The sequence below is a fragment of the Podarcis pityusensis genome (assembly GCF_964106645.2).
Source record: "Podarcis pityusensis genome assembly, chromosome: 4".
NCBI classification, from domain to species: Eukaryota; Metazoa; Chordata; class Lepidosauria; order Squamata; family Lacertidae; genus Podarcis; species Podarcis pityusensis.
This window is the reverse complement of record NC_138027.1, coordinates 55,999,751-56,021,313: the sequence shown is the minus strand read 5'-3', so window position 1 is coordinate 56,021,313 and position 21,563 is coordinate 55,999,751. Positions and strand designations below refer to the sequence as shown.

At 48.0% G+C, this 21,563-nt stretch overlaps 1 protein-coding gene across 3 annotated transcripts in view; it reads right to left on the bottom strand.

Moving 5' to 3' along the window:
- Positions 1–20,528, bottom strand: part of BACE2 (beta-secretase 2) — a 50,476-nt gene extending 29,948 nt beyond the window's left edge. For 2 of the 3 annotated variants that reach the window (XR_013985899.1, XM_081003996.1), the window contains exon 1: positions 20,190–20,528. Coding sequence is in view for 2 of the 3 variants with exons in the window: in XM_081003996.1 (XP_080860122.1) it covers positions 20,190–20,513 (324 nt within the window). In the remaining variant the exon portion in view is untranslated. Of the gene's footprint in view, positions 1–13,824; positions 14,006–20,189 lie in introns of those variants that run through there. The other variant, XM_081003997.1, reaches the window with a different exon arrangement.
- Between the last annotated feature and the right edge of the window lie 1,035 nt (positions 20,529–21,563).

Here is a 21,563-nt window from a genome sequence, read left to right as displayed (position 1 = left end):
TATGAAAGCTCATTCCATAATAAGCTGTAGGCTATTGCATACAGCAAACCTCAACACAAGAGGTCTTAGCCAATGGATGTCATATGAGTAATAGCTGTCGTTTAGGCCTTTCTTCCTCAACCTCCTTCTAAAGATCTAAGCCAGTGGTCATCACCCATTTTCTGGCGAAGAATTCCATAAATTAACTAAGCAGTAAAAGGTACTTTTGTCTCTCTAACATAAGGAAATGTCAGCCAGACTGACACACAGTATGTCTTCCTGAATGCTTATTTTCTGGTGACAGAGCAGAGGGTTCTTAAGATTCTGTAGTTAATGAGCAGCCACCAGAAGTCATTCTAATGCAGTGATTTCTGCAAAGGGAAAAAAGCTGGTTAATAGGTGGGAAAATTAGCAGCCAATTTAAAAACACTGGCTCATTTAACACAACATTCTCTAATTACATTATCAACCCATCTGGAAGAACTGCTTGCAACCATAACAGAGGACTGCTAAAGCACTCTTAACTGCTATAATGTGTCTCGTTTCCCCAAAGTTACTGCATGTTATTACTGGCATAGAGTTCATAGATGCGAGTCTTTCACTTCATAGTAATCATATTGGCTTTCGGGGAAACACAGAATTAGTGAGCATAATTTTGTTTATTATGTGAGATCAGAGTATATGAAGCAGTGGCAGCCTCGTTTTAATGAAATCAGAATATAGCTTTTGATCTTCCAGTTTCTTTCAAGTTAACTAAAGTGTGGGAAGAACCTGTTCTTGAAAGTCCAGTGTGGGCTAAATGAAAAACTGCACACAAGGAGAGTATTTGTTGGTATGATTAATATTCCACCAACCCTTTACAAGGAAGCCCACAAAATAAAATAGTTAAACTTGGTCCAATTATTATGCATGGTGCAGTTGTAATTTTTGCAAAAGCCCTTTCTCTGGTCATCCCTTTATCTCTGATGGTGGCAGGAAGAATGCCCTCAGTAAAAGATATCAAGATCTGAGTAGACTGATTACATAAAAATGAATTAAAAAAAATAATATTGAGAGTAATGTCAGAGCCAAAGTCCATTTTCTTCTTTTAAATGCAGCCACTGAGGCAGAGCGGCTAACTTGAGCAGAGAAGTGGTTGTGGGGGTTAGGCACATTTAACTCTTTACTCCCATATCACTGTCCTGACTGGAACATCACCAGATTTGTTGTTTGCTCTATGTTTGGGGATATATATCAGTAAAATAGCATGGGGAAAGGTGTCCCATCATATATTGTTTCCCAGTCAAATTAGCTCCCCCCAGGTGAATTTATTAAAAAATAAATAAATCTATCAGTACAATGGAATTCCTGGTGCATTCTGGCTCTCAGGCTCCAGCAGGCTTCTTTAAACAAAGCAGGCCACAGTCAAGCCACTATTCTTAAACTGGTCATTTCCACTCATAAAGGGAATCCGTATCAGGAATGTATCCATCACATTTCAATAAGTGGAGTATTTCAGGAGAAAAATGTGTATCCTGGGGTATACTGCACACAGGTGGAACAGGTAATTCACCAGCACCTTCTACTGTCCCTTAAAATGTACCAGCAGCTACTGGAGCTTACCCATGCTGCTCTACACCTGTTCGTTCTGGTGACTTTTATTCTGAACACATTGTCTTTCTGTACTCAAAATGGCAGGTAGTAAATTAACTTGCACCTTTCCTGCCAGCTACATGGGAGTGGGTGGCAGAAAGTCAGAACATTTCTGGTAAACTGCCCTGTGCTTTATTTTAAAGAATTTTAGAGTGCGAGCCTAGACGTGTTCTCTCAGAAGCAAGCCCCATCAACTGAAATGGGACATGGTCCCAGCCTCAGCTTTATCTGCAAAGTTGTTTCACTGCACTTCAGATATCCCATTAAGCAGAAAAACACATTTATGCACCCTGATTCGAGAAGAAGCAAAAGCAAAATCCAGGTACCAAGAAATCTCTACTAATGCTGTCTTGATTGGGCACATTATGGCTTTACCTGCTAGCTGCTTCCCTCTCCCTCTAATGCACCCAGAGATATTTCCAAGTACAAGAATTTGTTCAGTTAACCTTTACGAAACCATCATGGGCACTTCAATCCATTAGAGGTTCTTCTCAGAGCCGCAATGGATCAGTAGGCATTGAAGGAACATAACAACATGATTGTTTTTCCACTTAAAGGACCAGATGAGAGTCTGACTGTGGAGTAAGGCTGGCTCATCTCACAATGATTTCTTGTGCTCTGAAATTTCTATCCACATTTACTTGCAAGGAATACTTACATTACTTTTAAGAGCTGCATTTAACAAACTGCATTACTCATCTGGTTTTGAAAGAGACAGGAGTTAATAATAGGTTATTTCCTAATTGGACTGACATTTATCTAACAATGTTTACCTCTAAGTAATCATCACTGGTTTCCAATGGACTTATTTCCAGGAAAGTAAGTTTAGCACTGGAGTCCCAAGGCCTAACCAATAAGATGCAGGCAATCTGTGATTGAATCTCCTGATGAGTTCACTTTAACCAAAAAGCAGCTGAGGGCCACTGTGAAACTAATCAGAGCTGCAAGGCTGGAAGAGGGTGTTCAATCACCTCATGCTACTTCCCACCTCTAAATTGCAACCCCAAAGCTATTAGTCCTCCAGAAGTGTGCCCATATTGTTTTCTGCTACAGGGTTAATGGCACAGGGTGGGGGGATTTAGAACAATGAACCATTAGGGCAGAAGGCTAAGACCCCCACCTTCTCCTGGTGCCACTGATCTGATTTAATGTGGATCAGCTGCTTTTAAGTAAAAGGGAGAAGACTGGGAGCAGAGGTGCACAGCGAGTCTTGGTAGTAAAAAAACAACCCACAATCACCAGAATCCTGCCCTTTTCTTTGTCCCTAACCTTGTGCTGTGTGTCTACATGGAAATTCAAAACAGTGCCTTGGCTCCCTTCCCCAGCTCTGAACTGGAGAGGGCGGCAGGGGCTTACAAGTTTGGTGCCATGCTGTTGAGGCAGTGCATATAGCTGGGGTTGGCAACCTAAGGCCCATGGGCCAGAAGCAGCCTATGGAGGCCATTTAACCAGTCCACGAGCCGCCCGCTCGGCGAGTCCCCATGCGTTGCGCTAAACTGGTGCAGCATGGCACGGGGACTGGAGAGCCAGTGTGGTGTGAGAGCCAGTGTGGTGTAGTGGTTAAGAGCGGTAGATTCGTAATCTGGGGAACCCGGTTCGCATCTCCGCTCCTCCACATGCAGCTGCTGGGTGACCTTGGGCTAGTCACACTTCTCTGAAGTCTCTCAGCCCCACTCACATCACAGAGTGTTTGTTGTGGGGGAGGAAGGGAAAGGAGATTGTGAGCCGCTTTGAGACGCCTTCGGGTAGTGATAAAGCGGGATATCAAATCCAAACTCTTCTTCTTCTTCTTCTTCTTCTTCTTCTTCTTCTGCACATGGCCAGATGCCGGAAATCATGTCTGCCAGGCACAATTTCCAGCATCTGGGCATGCGCAGAAGTGATTTCCGGCACCGTGGACATGCACAGATGTGATTTCCGGTGTCGTGCTGTGCCGGTCTGGCCCATGGAGGATCTCCGCGAGAGTGATCTGGCCCATGCCTGGTAAGCCTTGCCGACCCCTGGTATATAGCATGGTTGGCAATGCAGTGGCCAAACCAGTCCCCAACAGGAACTGGGGAGGTGGTGGGGATTGCCACACAATTTCAGGCATGATCCCTGCCTCATCTCCAGTTCAAGAGTTAAAGTCTGGGATGATCCACATTCACCAGAGGGTTGTGGCATTTTCACCAAAGTGAGCATAAATTATGGAGACTTGGTTGGGAGATTTAATTGCGAATCATATTCATATGTTTCTTCAGTGCCTACTGCTCCACTGTGGCTCAGGAAAGGAAATCCAATAGCATGAAATACCCATGATGGATTCATAAAAGTAGACTTTCCAAACCAATTTCCTGCTTTTATTCATTAGCAGAAACTGCTAATTAATCTAACGGCGGTTTTTTGTTTTTCGTTTGACAAAAAGAAACCAGAAGAGAGGCAACCCAACCTGTATCTGGAACATTTTACAAAGACACACCCCACATATTTATTGAAAAAGCTACAAGAGAGAATATTCATGTATCAACAACTTGCTAAAAGACAGGAAACCTGATACAGCTTTTTAAGTGTCAACATTAAAGGGACAGGAACTGGAAATCCTCCTGGGTCTGAACTGACCAACTGCTGCTTTTTAAAGCACACATTAACTAATGACTAGGAAAGTGGAGTCATGCATGTAGAATGTTTATTTAATATCACACAAATTGTTCAAAACAGTGCTGAAACTGCAAGCAAAATTTGATAAGACAGGCACAGAGTAATCCATGGTGGGGGTGGGGGCAGATTGTACCAGTTACACTTGTACAATGTTAGGTTACACAAATATCCACCATCCATTACTCACCTTATTATTGCCTTTTCCACGCCTGAATATCTATCTTATAATTAACACGCCCCGGTGGCTACCAACTTTGACATATGGACAGCTAATAAAAATGCAAGTAGATGCTTTTCCTGTTATATTTGCAATGTAAACATTTTATTTAAGGAAGAAAAACATAAATGGGATCTGAAACAAAACTTTACACTTCACCACCACAGGTGACAAGTAGGAAGGGGGGATTTCATTCAGTTCTCATTTAAAGAGAAACCTACCAAATTCATACATTCCTAAACAATTTACGTGAACCAAAACATAGCCATCCTTTGACATTCACACTTTTCTGTGTTGTGCAATGTAGTTCACCAGCCAAGCACCACACACAAAAATGCATATATTAGATACACACATTAGTGAAAATCTCAGCTTCTTTCAAGATGAATGAAATCCATGCTATGAATCAAGCCATTTCCTTCTGTGCCAAGGCCACCCAACAGACTCCAGCAGTATTACAGACTGTTAAAAAGTTGGCCTTTCAAGCACAGTAGATCCTGATGGATTCAAATTACCTTGTAGAACAGGTTTAACAAAGCAGTCTTTTGCATTTGTTTGGCACATCAGAATCTGAAGTACAACAGACTCTTTACAGCTGGTGTTAAAGAGTCAAACTTCTATTCCTTCTATTATGTCAGAATGATGAACAGCAGCCTACCACAAATCAGAACAAAGATTTTCACCAGTAAGTGATCGTTCAAAGAGCTGAAAATGCACTCTTGTAACCTGTTAACACTCTAAACCTTATAAAAAATGGGCAAGAAAACAGTATCAAAGCATAACCAATCCACATTAGTAAACAATGAGTATGTGTCAAATGTAAGTTAAATACAACCATGTGAAAAGTTTTGCATAAAAGGATGCTTGCATCATGCCATGTTTGTAATCACTTGGCAAATACAGACACATCACTATGGCCAATGCTAATATTTATTCCATCCCTGAACTACTACAACTAACTATAGCACTGATTCAATGACGGTAGAATAAAGTATACTAATGAAACCAAAACATCATAAATTCAAAACTACACATTATATTTGATGCACTTTATATGCTATGTAAGAAGTCTATGCTCAATGTAATTCTAAAAGCACACCCCCTTTTGGCAATATTCAATACTTGTTTTATATATAGCGCTTTTTTAGTTTCTGCTGCTGCTATATAATTTTGCTGTGTATCGCCAACAAGCTATTTCACTTGTCAAAGTCTTTGTGAACAAACAAAAGGCCAAGATATAATTCTTTGAAATGCTGATCTTTCTTTACTGAATTTAAATGCCACCCCTCATCCCAAGGGAAATCAAATGTTTATCACATTTGTTATCACAAAGATAACCCATTATTTTTAAACCATCATCTTGACAAAGCCATTTTAATACAAGGATCTTTTGATTATTTCACTCTTATTTTGTTTGACAGTAACTTAGTGAATAATTGAAATTTCATCTTTTTTAAAAAAAGAAGAAAGAAGAAAAAAGAAAAGGCTAACATTTGGGAATATCTTAGTACTATAGGTAGAATTTGTGAGTGTCAGGGGTTCAGGAGCAGAGGCAAGGGCAAGGGAGGAAACAGAGAGCGAGGGGGAGGAGGCAGAAGAAAAGATGAGTGATGACGATGACCCGAGATCTCCGAGTCTTTCCAGTGAATCAGAAGATTCACAGAAAGGAGCACCAGTGGCCAGGGCAAGGGGGGAGCCTAGGGGGACACCCCAGGAAGATAGAGCCAGAGGGGACTCAGAGGGGAGCAGTTGGAAATCGGGACCAGCGTCACCGCCAGAGAGCAGGGAAGAGGAAGGGCGCCAGGGATCAAGCGCCGGCAGCTCACAACAGGGGGGAGGGCACGAGTCAGGAGTGGCCACACCTCCATCGGGGAGCGAAGAAACGGTCAGACGGAAGGTGGAAGGTTGGGCGCGCGCGCCAAGTTCAAATGCACAGGAAAGTGGCGCAGTAGGCAGCCCGGAAAGGGAGCCAGGTCCTAAAGCCCGCCGAAAGGAGGGAGAAGAGTCAGGGGGGTCAGCGTCAGAGGAATCCCGGAAGGAAGAGACCCCGGGGGGCAGAGGGATCCAGAGAAGAACAGTCAGGCGGAAAAGGTGGAGCAAGGCTAGGATATTAAGTTGGTGTACAAGGGGCGGAGACTCAGATGGAGCTTCGCCGATCTAACCATTAGACGTAGGGTTGCACGCAGCAGCTTGAGAATGGAAACTGTAACTCAATAAAGACTTTTATTTAATGATCGCTGGCTAGCGTGATCCTCTGTGAGCTAGGATCTGGAAGCAACTCTGACAGTAAGCTCCATCTCATTAAATTGTGGGCATCTACAGCCTCGCGGAGAGGAGAGAAAGCGGGTGCCTACTAGCGAGCTCACGAACGGCAGACAACATGACGGCCGAACAGCAGATAGCGGAACTCAGAGAAGCAGTGTCGCGACTGAATGCCGAGGCTCTTGCATCCAGGAAGAGAGAGGAGGACGCAGCTGCCGCCTACAGGGATCTCCAGGTCAGGTTGGAAGTGCTTACGAAGCAAGGGCAACTGACACCCAAACCGGAGGGGATTGGGTTGGGGAGACGAACAGGCGGTCGGGTCTCTCACTTCGATGGGAATTTGCAACAGTACCCCAACTTTAGAGCAGATGTAATGTGTGCACTGCAACTGCTGAACAAGGACTTTAGAGATGAGCAAGAGAAGGTGGGATTCATCATGTCCCATTTGCATGGAGATGCTAAAGCATGGCTGCGCAATTTGTGGAGAGATAAGGATCCGGCGCTCCAAAATGCGGATGCCTTTATTAAAGCGATGGATGGGTGCTTTTTATCAAGCATTGACGTGGATCTTGCTCGGCAGCAGATACATGGACTGAAGCAAGGGAGGGCCAGCGTAAGGCAGTACCATGCCCGCTTTTTCGCTTTGGTCAGTGCTCTGGAATGGGACAGAGATTCGGCTCCTGTAAGAGACCTGTTTTGGGAGGGATTGCACGGCTCGGTTAAAGATGAAATTGCGAGAGGGGAGAGACCCCGGACCACGCAGGAGATCGTTCAGAGGGCGCTGGCGGTGGGGGTGCGGCTGGAAGGACGTCCGTGGAGCAGTGGCGAAGGGCGTGGAGGGCGCGAACCAGCCAGGGGCTCCTCCTTCCTTCCCAGAGAAGCAGCGCGTGCGCAATCCATGCCTCCGCTAGGAGGAGGAGCGGAACCTATGGAGGTTGGAGGTGCAAGGGCTCAGTCAGCAGCCAGAGCCCTAGCACCGGCAGCAGTGAAAGCGAAGCCTCCTAGAGGGAACAGGAAGTGTTACATCTGCGATGATCCACAGCATATGGCGAAAGAGTGTCCCCAGGGGCTCCACAAGCACACTGCAGCCTCAGCAATGGTAACTGCAGCAACGCAGCAAGGACAACCACAGCAGGGAAACGACGGAGTCTGGTTGGAGGAAGAGGCACTGGGGCCCAGCCAGACGTGTCAGTGAAGCAGTCCCCAGAGATTTTACAGCCCATGGACCCCCTCCCGCCCAAACCAGTAGTGAGGCTCACCGCGTCGCTCCAGCTGCCCAATGGAATCACCATGGACGTGCCAATCACCATTGACTCCGGAAGCAATGCGGACTTTATAGGGCAGGACTTTGTCGACCGGCACGCTATACAGTTGCTGCCTGCCACGCTGCCCCTGCAGGTTGTCACGGTGGATGGCAGGGAGCTGCTAGGGGGGCAAGTGGTGAAGCAGACGCCACCAATGGTGATGCGACTTGGGAATCACAGGGAAATCATCAGCTTCAATGTCACTCAACTATCGGACACGCCCATTGTATTGGGCATGAGTTGGCTGGACAAGCACAGCCCGACGCTGGCTTGGTACCAGAGGCAGCTGACCTTCGGCTCTTCCTTTTGCGCTGAACACTGCATCGTGCCCAGGCAGGAAGGAGGGGAAGAGGAGTCACAGCTGCAGCTAGGCACGCTGCAAGCGGTTCCCCACAAGTACGCAGACTTTTTGGAGGTTTTCTGCGAGAAGGAGGCAGACAGGCTACCCCCCCACAGACCATATGACTGCAAAATTGACCTGCTGCCGGGGGCGGCGCTGCCCAAAGGGAAGCTGTATTCCATGTCTGAGGACGAACTGCAGGAACTCAAAGAGTTCATAGATCATAATTTGGAGCGCGGTTTCATCCGAGAGTCCAAGGCAGCGGGGGGCAGTCCGGTATTCTTTGTTAAGAAGCGGGACACGCCCCAAAAAAGACTTGTAGTGGACTTTCGCATCTTGAACAGTGTGACCAAGCCATCGGACTTCCCCATGCCCCGAATCGACGACCTCCTCGCAAAGGTACGGAAGGGCAGAGTGTTCACCAAGTTGGACCTGCGAGGGGCATACAACCTCATTCGCATGCGGGAAGGAGATGAGTGGAAGACAGCCATGTTCACGCCCCTGGGCACCTACGAATATAGAGTTATGCCTTTTGGATTGCAAAATGGCTCCCACGTTTTTAAAGCTTTCATGCATCACGTGTTGGCGGGGCTCCTCTACAAGACGCGCGTCTGTTTCTTGGATGACATCCTGATCTTTTCGGAATCGCAGCAGGAGCATGACAGACACGTCAAGGAAGTGCTGAGCAGGCTACAGCAACATAGGCTTTACGCCAAGCTGGAGAAGTGCCAATTCGACGTGACGGAGGTGGATTTCCTGGGCTACAAGTTGTCTGATAAAGGGCTCGCCATGGACAGCGCCAAGGTCCGAGCAGTGTTGGATTGGAAGAGCCCACGCAACCGGAAGGAGGTCCAACGGTTTGTCGGCTTCGCGAACTTCTATCGCAAGTTTATCAAAGGCTTTGCGATGCAGACAGCGGCCATCACGGACACGCTCAGCTCCAAGAAAAAGAAGTTCATCTGGACAGAGCAGGCGGAGCAGTCCTTTCAGGCACTCAAGCGTCTCTTCGCGTCGGAAGAGCAGCTGCTTCATGTCAACCCCAGCAGGCCGATGAGGGTGGAGACAGACGCTTCGGACAGAGCCGTGGGAGCAGTCCTGCTGCAGAAAGACCCGCAGGGGGTTTGGAGGCCGGGAGCGTTTTACTCAAGGAAGCTCAGCAAGTCCGAACAGAACTACACCATCTGGGACAGGGAGTTGCTGGCCATTCATGCAGCGTTCAAAGCGTGGAGGCACTTCCTGATCGGCGCCAAGCACACGGTGCAGGTCTGCACGGACCACAAGAATCTAGAGCACTGGCGCACGGCACAGTTCCTGAACCAGAGGCAGATACGTTGGGCTGAGTTCTTTGCGAATTTCGACTTCCGAATAGAGTATGTCCCGGGGGACACCAACATCATGGCGGATGCTCTCTCCCGTAAGCCACAGTATCTGGAGGAGGCAACGCCAGCGGCCGCCATGCACATCTTCGCACCGACAGTGTGGGCGTGCGCGGCGGCGACAGTTGACCTGGATGCGGTGCGACGAGCGTTGCAGGATGACTCCTTCGCGCAAGCAAAGATGGCAGAGGTGCACAGGGGCACGGCAGCGACCGACGAGTTCCAGCTGCGAGATGGTTTGCTCATCCGTAAAGGGGCCATCTACGTGCCGGGAGACGAACTTCGCGCCAAGGTACTGCAGCAGCTGCACGACGCGCCCACTGCCGGGCACTTTGGCAAGGAGAAGACGGTGGAATTAGTAGCCAGAGACTTCTGGTGGCCCGGAATGAGAGGGGAAGTCGCGGACTACGTGGCGAGGTGTGACACCTGCCAGAGGTCCAAACCAGTGCACAGACCGCCGGCCGGACTGCTGGAACCGCTGCAAACTCCGTTCGAACCATGGGAGAGAGTGGCCCTGGACTTTGTCACGGATCTGCCCAGCTCGAGGGGCAAGACGGCTGTGCTGGTGGTGGTGGATTTGTTCTCCAAGATGGCACATTTCATTCCGTGTGCGAAGGTGGCCACGGCGGAACAAACCGCCAAACTGTTCATAGACCACGTGTTCAAGGTTCACGGTCTGCCGCGGTCTATTCTGTCCGACCGAGGGCGACAGTTCATCTCGAACTTCTGGCAGAGGCTGATGGGCTTCCTGAACGTCAAGATCAACCTGGCGTCGGCTAGACACCCGCAGACCAACGGGCAAGCGGAGCGGGTCAATGCCATCATGCAGCAGTACCTGAGATGTTATGCGAATCAACAGCCTGCGACGTGGGTGGATTACCTGCCTCTCGCCGAGTTCGCCTACAACAACACGAAGCACGTGTCCACGGGGGTCACGCCGTTCTTCGCCAACAACGGGAGGCACCCTAGAACCTTCCCGGGACTGGAAAGAATGGGGGAGGGGGAGCCGCAGACAGCAGATGCGTTCGCGTCGGAGTTGCAGGAGGTCCACGATCAGCTGCGGCGGCACCTGGAGCTGGCTAAACACGCATACAAGGTACAAGCGGACAAACACAGAAGGGTTGGCGAAGAGATCCATGTGGGAGACTGGGTCTGGTTAGCAGCCCACGCAGTGCCGGCCAGGTCGTTGGCGAAGAAGAAACTAGGGCATAAACAACTGGGGCCCTACCAAGTCGAAGAACAGGTCAACCCGGTGGCTTTCAGGCTGGCTCTTCCGGAGGGTTCCAGAATGCATCCGGTGTTCCACAGATCGGTGCTCACTCCCTACAAGGCACCTCACAGGTTTCAGGAACCAGGAACGGCACCGGGTCCGCTCCGAGAGAGAACCGGGCAAGGGGGAGTGGCACAGGAGGAGCGCATCAACGAAGTCACGGAGATTTTGGACTCCATATGGGGGGAAGAGGGGGTAGAATACCTTCTCGCCAAGGAGGGCACCCCGGCCAGTGCCAACAGCTGGGTGCCGGGCTACGCTTTAGACGAACCTCTGCTCAAAGAAGAGTTTCATGCCCTCTTCCCACATAGGCCAATGCCAGCAGACTTTTTCGACGACTGGCTTTTCACGCCCACGCTTTCAGCCAGCACGTTCCGGGGGTTCGACTCGGACGAGGAACCGACACGAGACGCCCGTTCCCCGGAGGGGTCACCCTCGGGATCTGCTTCAGAACCCTCGTATTGGTGGGATGATCGACCAGAGGAGCAGTTCCGCAGAAGGTGGCTGGAGGGTCCAGGACGAGCAACGTCTCCAGAAGGCAACGAGGGAGAGACGGACATGGACGTTTTCGGGGACGACCCGGGTTTCGAGCACGGCGGCACAGAGATGGAAGCGGAGGTGACCGTCGTCAACGAGAGCAGGGAGGAAGAACCGGAAGACTTCGGATGGCGGCCCGCCACGGGAAGCGAACTGTATCCGACATTCGTCCCCCTGACACGGCAGCACCCAGATCCCGCACCGGAAGGAGGGGAGGGGGGAAGAGGGGGCTTCGAGGGGGGGATGGATGTCAGGGGTTCAGGAGCAGAGGCAAGGGCAAGGGAGGAAACAGAGAGCGAGGGGGAGGAGGCAGAAGAAAAGATGAGTGATGACGACGACCCGAGATCTCCGATTCTTTCCAGTGAATCAGAAGATTCACAGAAAGGAGCACCAGTGGCCAGGGCAAGGGGGGAGCCTAGGGGGACACCCCAGGAAGATAGAGCCAGAGGGGACTCAGAGGGGAGCAGTTGGAAATCGGGACCAGCGTCACCGCCAGAGAGCAGGGAAGAGGAAGGGCGCCAGGGATCAAGCGCCGGCAGCTCACAACAGGGGGGAGGGCACGAGTCAGGAGTGGCCACACCTCCATCGGGGAGCGAAGAAACGGTCAGGCGGAAGGTGGAAGGTTGGGCGCGCGCGCCAAGTTCAAATGCACAGGAAAGTGGCGCAGTAGGCAGCCCGGAAAGGGAGCCAGGTCCTAAAGCCCGCCGAAAGGAGGGAGAAGAGTCAGGGGGGTCAGCGTCAGAGGAATCCCGGAAGGAAGAGACCCCGGGGGGCAGAGGGATCCAGAGAAGAACAGTCAGGCGGAAAAGGTGGAGCAAGGCTAGGATATTAAGTTGGTGTACAAGGGGCGGAGACTCAGATGGAGCTTCGCCGATCTAACCATTAGACGTAGGGTTGCACGCAGCAGCTTGAGAATGGAAACTGTAACTCAATAAAGACTTTTATTTAATGATCGCTGGCTAGCGTGATCCTCTGTGAGCTAGGATCTGGAAGCAACTCTGACAGTGAGTGAGTTCAGCGGGGTAGAGGTTGATGGAGGATAAGAAAAAAAGGGTGTATTGGAAACACATGGACCAGTTCTTTCTATTTTATTTTCCAACATTAAAGAGCCAAAGCCAGTGTTCAAGTTTACACTCGTGAAAATTCCTGGAATGGAAGAAAGAACAAAATCTGCTATTACTTCATGCCCACATTTGTGCTCTGAATGCATGAAGATTGATGTGGGAAGAATGTTACAGGCATGATGACTGCTGGGCGGATTCTCTAACTATTTGGAAGCATTCAAAGTAGATCACCACCTCGATCTTTTAACATACCATAAGATTCAGCGCATGGCTTCAGAATACTAAACTATGGGAGCAAGAGGAAGGAGAATTCCCTGCCCCCTCTCCCCACAAAGCATCTCCCTTAAATAAAGTCTGAAAATTGGGGCACGGTGCTGCTCTGGAAGAAAGGATTTGGGGGGAAATCACATGGAGGCAGCTTGCACAAAAGGTGCATGGATAGCAGACTGAAATAACAGTAGCCCTAAGCATCAATTCGAGGGATGCGGGTGGCGCTGTGGTCTAAACTACAGAGCCTAGGGCTTACCAATCAGAAGGTCAGCGGTTCGAATCCCTGCGACGGGGTGAGCTCCCGTTGCTTGGTCCCTGCTCCTGCCAGCCTAGCAGTTTGAAAGCATGTCAAAATGCAAGTAGATAAATAGGTACCACTCTGGCAGGAAGGTAAACGGCGTTTCTGTGCGCTGCTCTGGTTTGCCAGAAAGGGCTTAGTCATGCTGGCCACATGACCCGGAAGCTGTACGCCGGCTCCCTCGGCCAATAAAGCGAGATGAACGCCACAACCCCAGAGCCGTCCCCGACTGGACCTAATGGTCAGGGGTCCCTTTAACTTTAAGCATCAATTCAGTACCACCAATGCTAAGCAAGGTTAATCCTATTTCCCATGAATGCAAATATTTTGTTGCCAATACTGGAGGACTGTGGTGCTGTAACAATAATTAATAAGGAATGTACATTAAGGGTAAAAAAACCAAACTCTTGAGAGTCCCATGGACTACAAGAAGATCAAACCTACCCATTCTGAAGGAAATCAGCCCTGAGTGCTCACTGAAAGGACAGATCCTGAAGCTGAGACTCCAATACTTTGGCCACCTCATGAGAGGAGAAGACTCCCTGGAAAAGACCCTGATGCTGGGAAAGATGGAGGGCACAAGGAGAAGGAGACGACAGAGGATGAGATGGCTGGACAGTGTTCTCGAAATTACTAACATGAGTTTGACCAAACTGCGGGAGGCAGTGGAAGACAGGAGTGCCTGGCGTGCTCTGGTCCATGGGGTCACGAAGAGTAGGACACAACTAAACAACAGATAAGTGGAGCTTCTTTATCCTCCCCACTGGTCACCCCCCCCCCTCCTGCAGTTTATATAGGTACTGTCCTACAGTTAGGAACTGCATATTGCAAGGGACTATTACAGTTCTTTGTAAAATAAAAGGCTTTCAAGAAAAAATAAAAAGCTCCATTCCACAAAAGGCTTCTTCAGTACAAACTCCCATTTATTCCAACAGGCTTCAGAATCCTGGAGGACATTCGGGATTACACAGTTTAGCCTTATCATCTGACTAGTCATCCTGCCTAATAATGCATCCCTTAATCACATGAGATCCCATGATACTGTTGAAAACTTTTCTCAGCAATGAACTCATGTGCACTTGCAGAGAAAACTCACTGCTTTAAAGGATTGATATTTGAAGCTTAGATTGTGTTTAACATCAAGTTACATTTTTGATAACACTTTCCTTTATGTGGAATGATGATCAAGTATTTAACCCACCAAGAAAGGTGGGTGCATTTGAGAAAGGAGGCAAGTTGCCCTGTCTCTTACCAGCCAGCGAAAACAATATTTTTAGAGATATGCAAGTAAAGATCAGAGCTTTATTTTATAGGTTATAGTCCAAATAGCTACTCAGAAGTTAACCACATTGGAGATTATCCTCAGTCAAGTGTGTATCTAGGAAGCTTTATTCAAGTCCTGTCTTTCAGCCTCAGCTTCACATCTGCAATATGAGCATATTGGTGCCGATCTACTTTACAGTGTTGTTGTAAGGATTACTGAAACAATGTGAAACATTTCAAACACTTAGGAAGCACTAAATAAATTATACGTCTTATGAATGTCCTCTAGGGGAAAAGAAGCGAAAGCCATATACAGTGGTACCTCGGGTTACAGATGCTTCAGGTTACAGACTCCGCTAACCCAGAAATAGTACCTCGGGTTAAGAACTTTGCTTCAGGATGAGAACAGAAATTGTGCGGCAGTGGGAGGCCCCATTAGCTAAAGTGGTGCTTCAGGTTAAGAACAGTTTCAGGTTAAGAACAGACTTCCAGAACGAAATAAGTTCTTAACCCATGGTACCACTGTACAAGTACTTGGCAGTGTTAAGGGAAGTCACAACAAATGCATAGAGGACAATCCTGATACCTCCAGGATGAGAGACTGCAAGCCTCTATATTCCAGGTTGTGGAAAGCCACAGCATGCTCTGCTTGTGGGATTCCCAGAAGCATCTCTGGTTGGCCACCGCTGGAAACAACTGCAGGACTAGACAGGCCTTTGGTCTGATGCAACAGCACTCTTCATATATACTGTAATATATTTCAGTTTCATGCCATTCTTCTGTGCTTTTTTTCTACCTAAAAATATTGCCTGGACCTATAAACAAGGAATAATTTTAAAATAATGCATTGATCTCACCATGCATAACAGTAAAGCAAGAGTTAATACACGTTCTCGCTTATTTTCTTCTTTGCCTGCCTTTTGCCAGAATAGCAAAATGTGCAGGAAATGAAAGCAGTAATGTGGAAAGTGAACTTTGTTCCCTTTCTAAACTGTTTTTTTGTTAGTCCTACATTTACACAGTATCAGCACACACCCTGATACGGCAGCAACGTATTTGCAAAAAGAAATATGACTTCACACAAGGAAGTGTAAGTTAGTTCACCACAGGATGGAATTAAGTTACAGTTCTCAGGCCTGAATTTGGTTGCAGCATTTTCCCCAACCTTGAATACTTAGGTAGAACAGCTAGATCTGAATGTAAAAGGCATGCAAATTGAAACCAGTTCAAAGAATGTACACCTTTAGGCGCCAGGCAAAAGTGTTCCTTTTTAACTTTGGTTGATTTGTTTGACATCCTATGCCCTTTTAAAATGTGGTGGGGTTTTGGGGGGTGTTATTGGGGTTTTTTTTATTTTGATTATGCATTTTGTGGAGTTATATTTTGATTTTATTCTGTGAATCGCCCTGAGACCTCCGGTATAGGACAGGGGGTGGGGTGTGGGGTTACATAAATAAATAAATAAATAGTTCTCTAGCAACTGTAATTCTGTAAAAAAAAGAAAAGAAAGAAAGAAAGAAAGAAAGAAAGAAAGAAAGAAAGAAAGAAAGAAAGTACAAAAGAGCTCTAAGAAACAATACTCACAATCTTCCTAGAACTTCCCAGGCTCTTTGAAAGAAAAAATATCAGAGAACAAGCAAAAATTTCCTGCCAGTTTTACTTTCTGGTGTAGACATGAAAACTAGAATATCAGAGAGCTGCAGAATATGGGACTTATGCCAAACCCCCCCAATGTTATTTTTGATGTTGCACAATAAATCTGCTATTGATTTCCCAAATTTCTTCCCATAAAAGCTGGGGGTGGGGTGGGGCAATGGGTAGTTAGGCTTTATCAGAGCAGCACACTATAAAGGGTGATTTAACCCTTCCCCAGTTGCACCCCTCCAGCTGCTATTAGCACCAAAAGGATGGAGACTATAGGTAGTGTTACCATATATGTACTTTCCTGTTACAGGGAACAGTAACTGTTTTAGGAAGGGTTAATTTTATCAGGAAAATGGCACACAGAAAAGGTTAAACACCCATTAATGCTGCTACCCCAATCCAATATAAGGGCCCCTGAGGCTATTTTAAAATATTAGGAGATCTTTTTCCACCCTTAATAGGGCAATGGATTAGGCTGAGATCCATCAGGTTTTGTTGGTGGGAAACCATGGTGGTGCTCCCCAAGGAATCTGACAATTCTGCCAAATTTCCTGCAATTGTGGCATTTTAAGTGCTGAAGGCACAATGTTTGTTCATGTTCAAACTGTGTATGCCTCTTCCCCCCACCCCTTGCAGTCGTGTCAGTTCCTCATACAGTGATATGAGTGGCACCAGAAGGCACAGAGAAAAGCAACATATGGCATGCTCAGAGGAGTCCTTCCTGTCTGGGCAAGATTCTCACAAGCCCATACTCATAATGGGATGAATTATAACTTAACTGTTGTTGTCAAACACACATTTCGGCTCAAAGCTATCAGTTCCTTACTATTTCCGATCTGTTTTCATAGGTAGGCAGCAAACCAGGTTTCTTCTGACTGTGGACACACAACCATTTCCAAGTCTCGCCACCTTTCACACCATTAACCCTCTGGCATATAGATGCTTGCAACTAAACAATGCTTCAGTGATCAGGGAAACCATTTTAAAATGGCATCGTGTTCCAACAGCTACTTTGAGAATCTGCTTTGACTGATGCTTCCACATTATATATTAATCCTATATAGTAAATAGTGAGCACATTCTCCAAATATGGATCCTTGAATTACCGGTACACAAGGATTATGCAGTATCCACACACAATGGGAAGGTAAAATCAGCAGGCTTGAGCACAAACACATGCAAACAAAAATCATTTAGGAAAAACCCTAAAGGGGGAAACCAAAAAACAGCTCAGTGGTTACAGAATGCTGACTATTGGGGCAGGATGGGAAAGAGGGAGTGCTGAAATGGGACAGAATATCCTGAAACAGGGCATGGCTGGCTGGCTGGCATCCTGAACTTCACACTGCAGTATTTTGTTGCTTCTCCCACTTGTGCTTATACAATGTCAAAGCAGAACATGCACTGAATCTAGTATATTACATTGATGTGTCACACAGGTTTGTGGGGTTTGGGGAAAGGGGTAAAGATGTTAAGAGACATTTTGCATTAGATGCCACGGATATCTTACTCCATGCATCCTACACCAAGGATTCCTGGACTCTAGGCATGGCAAGCTTCTCAAAGTCAAGAAATAAAGGTTTAACTGCCCTTGCCAATATAGGAGAAATGCTTTGTGCCCCTTGTGTTCAGAATGAGTCTAGTTCGATAAATGGAAATAAGGTGGCAAGGAAAGCACTGCATGGAATAAAATGCCCTGCAAAATGCAACAATACTCAGTGTTTATATGGCAGCACACATATATTATGTCATGTAATGACACCATCATGTAAAGTGAGGATTTTGCCCCATTGGCCTAGACTCAAGGAACAAGGATTTTGTTAAGAGCCTTCAAATCCGTGCAGAGTTCTACTCACTGAAATGGGCCTCAAAAAAAACTTCCAAGTCAGCCTACCAGCATGGGATATGAGTTGGCCATATTCTGCCTACAGATAGGATTAAGATGTGTAAAATGTTTAGGGGAGGAGAGAGAAAGAATGTCAGGGACAAACAGACACACACTGTCAACAGGGGAGGCCCTCCTCATACTTCAAGAGTCCAAGTTGTAAAACTCTAGCTTCCCCCTCCCAATGGAGGTAACTAAGAGAACATAATATAACGATCAGTCTGGCCACAGTAATGAGCTACAGAAAGATACTTTTGATCAACATTTAGGCAACAGCATACGATACAGTTTTATTATATTACCAACCAAGTCTCCTTTCACAACACGGGATGGCATTCAACGCAAGTCCTACTGGCTCAGTGTTGAAGTTAAAGGACATGACCGACATAGGCTCACTAATTTTAATGTGTCTACTCTGAGTAGCACTTGGGTAAAATTACACAAGGGAACACTCAGTTCTTCTGCTGGGCTTATACTGAAATACTCAAGAGTGCTTCCCAAACCAAGAAGCCTACTCTCAAAGCAGACACTCATGGATAGAGGGATACAAAGTATATTGAAGGAAAAATAAAGTGTAAAACATACCAATGGGGTCCCCAACATACTGACAGCACAGTATGGACAACATGGACAACACAGAACCCTGAGGCACCCTTCTTGGCACCAATCAAGACAATCTTTACCATTTCATTCTTTTAGTTGAATGTTCTTTGCACTTTGGGGGGTTGTTTTGTTGTGGGTTTGGGCTGCTTTTCTGGCCTGTGTTTGATTTGTTTGCCTGTTTTTGGAGGGAGGGCTGGGTTCTGTGAATTATCAGTTTCTGCTTCTTCTGTGAAATGGGCATTTTGTGGTACCCACAATTTCTGAGCTTTCCAAATGTTTTCCAAAGCCCCAAAGTGTTATTAACCCAGAGTGTAATTGCTTATACATATGCAGCTTAAAAGGGACTCTTAAAAATAGTCCTTGAGGCAGGGGTGAGTCAGCCTAGTCCTCTTTTTAGTTATAGAACAATCTTACTCTGTCACTTATCTACATACAGGTTTTTCTTGGCTTTATGGCATTCATAAAAGTCAGGTACTTGTTAGTTATTAATTCTAATTGAATCATGGTATTCCACAAGAGAAATTTAGACGTTTCGATTCAATTTTTCTTCCAAACTACAGTTAAGGTATACAGTCCAGATATTTTAACACTTCTCTGCAACCCTTATAATACAAGAAAATACGTATGGCTTTCAAGGCATGCTTTGGGTGAATGGAACGGCTTAGGCAAATGGGATACCCTGAAAACTAAGGAAAAGGTCTGCATTTATTTGCACAATATTGAAATGCCTTTATATCAAGAATAAGGAATGTGTGGTCCCACAGACACTGTTGGACTCCAGTTCCCATCAGCCCCAACCAGTGTGGCCTATAGTCAGGGATGGTGGGAGTTGCAGTCCAAGAACATCCACAGGTTCTCCATTCATAAATCTATGGTGCTGTTGCATTTGGAGGATGGCGCTCCGTTCCAATAACCAAATCTCAAACACAATTTCTGAGAGCAGGAAAAGTTGCAGGCAGAAAAGGAAACCAACATATTGAGGAGTACAAAGTACTTTCTTTCCCTGAAAGCAAAGATGAAAGCATCTAAGATTTGTTTGTTGGGGAAAAGAAAAAGGACATGGGGGGGGGGGAGGCAGCACTTGATAGAAGTTTACTGAAGTTATGCATAACCTGTACAAAAATCCCTCTCTTCTTCCATAGCAGGAGAGCAGGTCAGCCAATATAAGGGAATGGTGGTGGAACAGAAATAAGTTCATTCTTCAAGCCCTCCAACTTCTACCCGCCTTAGCTAGCATAGCCAATGTTCAGGTATGGGCGCTGCAGTTCAAAAATATCTGGAGGGCAGATGCCTGGACTAAGGGAGGGGGGGACTTTGGTCTAATCCAAAGAGGCTCTTTTAATGTTCTTCTGCAGCTCCCAAAGCTCCTCACAACAGCCTATGGTATTGTTGCGCAATTCGTCGTAAGGTATCCAGACTCAAACTCCGGCAGCTACTTTAGGAATCGGAATCCCCGACACAGACAAGAGGAGGGGAGAGGGAATCCCGCTCCCAGATGATGCAGCGAGCTCCTTGACGGGCATTCAATCCGTCCCCGCGGCCTCCGCCTTCTACCCGCCCGCGCGCCCCCCTCCGGGCACCCATGTCCCTCTCGCCCCCCCCCCGTACCTTCTGCGGCGGGGTGCCGAGCAACAGCTCGAGGTAGTAGCCGCGTCCCGAGTCCCCCTGCAGGTTGTCCACCATGGCCATAAAGTTGACGGCGCCGCTAGGGTCGGAAGCCAAGGCCAAGCCCTCCGCCTCTCGCTCCGGCTCCGCGCTGCCGCCGGTCCCGTTGCCGTCCCGCGGCTTCAGCGCCACAGGCACCGGGACGAGCGAGCCGTCGGGGGCGCTCGGCGGAGACACGCGCAGCGGGAGGCTGAAGGCAGCCCGGCCTCGCCCGGCGGCCGCGGCCACCAGGAGCAGGAGACACCCGGCTGCCAGCGCCCTGCCCATCCCGGCGCCCGGCAAAGACTAAGGGGGAGAGAGCGGCCGGCCGCGCGCCCGCGGCTCCTGGCTGAGCCCGCGAAGAGGCGAGGGGACGGTGGTGCCTCGACGCCCCGGCGTCATCTCGCCCTCCCGGGGTCGGCTTCGCTCCTTCCTCGCATGCCTGCCTGCCTCGACGAACCTCGACAACCCCCGGGCTCGTCAGGAAAGTTTCTTCTGGCCAAGGCGGCGCTTCAGAAAGTCTCCCGCCGCCGCCGCCGCCAAGGCGCGCCTCCTCCTCCTCCTCTTTTTCTTTTCTTTTTTTCTATCCTGCAAACAATTGCCAAGTAACTTCCCAAACCTCGCCGAGCAGCGGATGTGACGGGATTGGAAATTGCTCGCAGGAAAAGTCCCCCGAAGGGCGGCCAGCTCCGCAAACAACCCTCCCCGCCGACGGCGCTGCTTCGTCCGTCCTCCTCCACGCGGCCAATCAACGCGTTGCAGAGGGAAACGCGGGTCTCCCGCCGAATGGCGTTGCGGGGCGGGGGGGGGGTTCAAGTGGGGAGGGGAGAAGAGGGAGAGACCAGAACACCTTTCGGGGTGGGGTGGGGGGCAGCCTGCCTTTCTTCAGCAGGGCCGGCTCGACCATTAACTACTAGAGTGATAGGGTCGCCTCGGCCCGCTCACTTTGGCTGTCAGGAACGAGCAGCAGGTGAACAATTAAATAATTAACAAAGTGGTTGCATTCTCTTGCCAGGGCAGCGAAGAGGCGCTTGTGGGAGGTTTCTGTCTCCAGGACCAAAATTAGACTGAGCTTGGCAATTTGCTGCTCAACCTCAGGTGGTAAAATGCTTTGTTACTGAACCAACGTTTGCGTAAGAGTATTTAAGGCTTCCAGTTACACTCAAGATTTATCATAAGCTGCTGGAAACACCACAGTTGTGGTGTTTTTCTTCTTCAAACATTTACTACTCCTGCGTAGTACAAGTGGCTCCAGGAACCCTCCTTAATTTTTCTCAGAGCTTAGTTTACACCTTCGTTTACAGCCCTGGGAAGGGTGGAGGTTGCTCTGATCACAAC